The 3,263-nt window shown below is 33.1% G+C and overlaps 1 protein-coding gene across 1 annotated transcript in view; it reads right to left on the bottom strand.

The window, feature by feature from the left end:
• FAM13B (family with sequence similarity 13 member B) overlaps nt 1-3,255 on the bottom strand; it is a 48,845-nt gene extending 45,590 nt beyond the window's left edge. The window contains exons 1-2 of the mRNA XM_015817692.1: nt 3,137-3,255; nt 1,010-1,198 (exon numbers count right to left, since the gene is read on the bottom strand). Of these exons, the coding sequence (XP_015673178.1) occupies nt 1,010-1,166 (157 nt within the window). The 5' untranslated portion in view covers nt 1,167-1,198; nt 3,137-3,255. The remainder of the gene's footprint in view (nt 1-1,009; nt 1,199-3,136) is intronic.
• Between the last annotated feature and the right edge of the window lie 8 nt (nt 3,256-3,263).

Genomic DNA, 3,263 nt, shown 5'->3' with positions numbered 1-3,263 from the left:
GTTAAATAAGTCTGTTTTTCCCAATGGGCATTTTTTGCTGGAAACATGAAGTAAATGCTAGAAACTGGCAAAAAACACCCAAAATTGCAGTTGAAAGAACATGGGACACTGCAAATGGATGTAAATGTGAACCGGTTGCCAGGCTATGTGTTTGTGTGGGTGCGGCCATCGGAAGTTCAAAACCAGGTTATAAGTGGTTCTGGGAGTTATAATAAAGTTATAATAAACTTCCAACAGTCATTAAAAAATCAGTCATTAAGCGAGGACTACCTGAACTGTTAAAATGTCAGCTAACATTTGTTTTGTGCTCAAAATAGGATGCTTAGGGCATTTATTGAAGTTTCAACTTAAAATAGTTCTCAAACAGTTTACACACATGTAAAAATAAAAGTTACTTTCTCTTATGAGATTTTATTTGTGTACTGGAACTTTCTCTTGTTCTTTCCTCCAAATTCTCTCCACAATGTCCTCAACCCACAACAGCAGATTTAGTGAGTATAAAGAAATGGGAGAAGAACTTGTCCCATTATATGTAATCCTCAATTTACAACCATTCATTTAACAATCTTCTGAAATTATGTCAGAAAAAATGACTTATGACCTCTGCACACACACTTATGACCATTGCACCACCATGTTCTGTAGTCATGTGATCACAATTTCTATTTTTCCCCTAATTTCCAGCAAAACAACATCTATTGGGAAACCAATTCACTTAATAATTGTAGTGATTCACTTAAAAACTGTCATAAAATCAGTTCTGACTTGAGTTATGACCATAACAACTTAAGACGAAAATTCCAATCCCAATTATGGTTGCAAGTCAAGGACTACCTGTACAGATGTTCCTTAGATTATAGGAGTGGTACAGAGGACAGTAGGATGACATTCATTGTTATAAAGCCTAGTAGAGAACTGTATTCATAACTTCCCAAGAAGAATACATGAAAAGTATCTATATTTTCAAGTTTTTAATTTTATCATTAAGGCACAGGACGAAAATACATACCATGTTCCTCAATATAGTCCACGACATGGCGGACTATGAATGGAACTTCACTGCCTGGTTGCCCTTCCTGCTGCAGTTCATCAAGTGGAATTCCAAATATTTTATTAGTAAGAACAGAGTTGCAATTACTCAAAGAAGGGGAGGAGCTCTTCCTCATATCTTTATGCAGCCCAATGTCAAAGTGTCTTTCTGAAAATAAATTAATTATAGATTTAACTTCTTCAATGCTTCCCACAGATATTTATTACCTGAAAAAAGATTAGAACTGTCTCTAGTAATACACACCATATCAGTGATGATTTCTTTAGATGCTGGCTGCCAGGCAAATTTACACTAGAAGCTAGGTAACCCAGAATTAATAGCAAAATTTGGCTAGCTGTTTTATTTCCTGGATAAGGCTTAACTTGCCTTCAGGTTAGTTTTTTTTATTAAAAATTCTTGACAATTACAAATCAAAGTGGTAGAAATTTATTATAAGTAACTGCTTTCTTATGACTGTTCAAGCTTCTATCACACTTTAGGATGAAGTAAGACCAAGACTTACTCTGATGTATCAGAATTTCGTCAAGAAGAATGTAGACGAACTGACAATAAAAGGATATGCACATCAATGATTTTTATATGTGCAGTTATTAAAAAGATTTAAAGTAGATAAAAGAACTTTTGGTTTTGAACAATATAAGACTGAGTTTGAAATGAGACTGTATAGAAATGAGGAACATGTTATAAAATGTATAAACTTTTATTGAACTTCTAAAACAGAAGCAAAAAAATATATGATAAAATGGGTTAAAAACTATGGTAATAATATACATGTCATGTTGACAATACACATGCACAAAATGTGATTGAAAGGACTGAAATTTATACTATTGTTATAGTCCTAAAGAGAATTTTTTATAAAGTGATGTATCATTGCTGCACATCACCAGAAAAACAATCTAGAATAACCAACAATAAGAGATATTTTATAATGCTTGGTGGACATGTAATAAAAGCTAGAAAAAGTTGGACACAATTACAATTATACAGAAGATTCTAAAGATATACAGGTTTTGTTACAGTAAAAATTCTGCTTTTTTGCTACAAAATCATCCAAGACAACCAGCACATACAGTACTTAAAACAAAAATTAAATAAAAATCCAAATAAAATATATGAATACATTTCCAGGAATAAAGAGAAAACAAACAAAACACTTGGTGAAATAATAATGTATTGATATTTTGCCCACTCCCTCTCCAAAAAAAATCAACGGGATTCCCAAGGGTCAATTTGAAGAGGACTCCTCTCATGTTTTATCTCTCACTACCCTCACTACTATCACAGGCCACACCACGTGAAAGATTTCCCCAAACTTTAGGAGAAACACCTCAGAGTAAAAGGGAGCTGCAATAATACCTTCATTCAACTCAGTTTGTCTTGTAATTTCAGGATCTAAACCAAATGCGTCTCTACTGCTCTAAACACTTAAAAGGCTGAAATGCAATTTTAAAATGCAGCTGCCTACTATTCTGAAACAAATCACTTTTCATTAACTTTCAGCACATTATAAACTGATTGACTGATTATATTTATAATTTTTATCACATACTGCTTAACAGATCACAGGATGACCATATACTGCAGCTTCATTGCTACATGCAACCCACAAAATACTTCTTGGTGTCCTTTGAACTGTTTCCAAAAGTTATTAAAAATCAGAATGTACAATTCTGGGCATCAATTATCAACCAGTTTAGGTCTATGCCTTTTGAATAATACAAAGAACTACTTTTGCCAAATTTCATCCTTTTACGAATGTTTACTGGCATTTTAAAAAATAAGGAGGAAAACTGGATCTTCATAAGGATAATTTCGATAAATAAGTAGTATCTTAAATATAAAAAACTAAATTTGAATGTATATTCTAGCCAATATGGACTTTACAATATGAGAAATCTAGGGGGGGGGGAAGCTTTACATATGAAAATATATACAGACTACCCAGAGTTGCAGATCACAGTGTATTTACCACACTACTGAAGAATGCTCTCCATTATGTTCCATTTTTTATAAAGCAGAACCTTTGAAATCAATACAGCTTAAGAATATCTTAAGAAAATAATAATAGTTGAGAACACCTACCTCACAGCACTTAAACACCTATGTTCACAAAATATTTTCTCTGCCAGCTACCTTTACTGACGAAGCATTCTTTTGTCATTTATGGTTGCTTAAGGTTATGGCAGAAGATCAGCCTGTAGTTCCTCAT

Source organism: Protobothrops mucrosquamatus, unplaced genomic scaffold, assembly GCF_001527695.2.
Source record: "Protobothrops mucrosquamatus isolate PMUCROS unplaced genomic scaffold, P.Mucros_1.0 scaffold623, whole genome shotgun sequence".
Classification (NCBI taxonomy): Eukaryota; Metazoa; Chordata; class Lepidosauria; order Squamata; family Viperidae; genus Protobothrops; species Protobothrops mucrosquamatus.
This window is presented reverse-complemented; position numbering and strand designations above follow the sequence as displayed.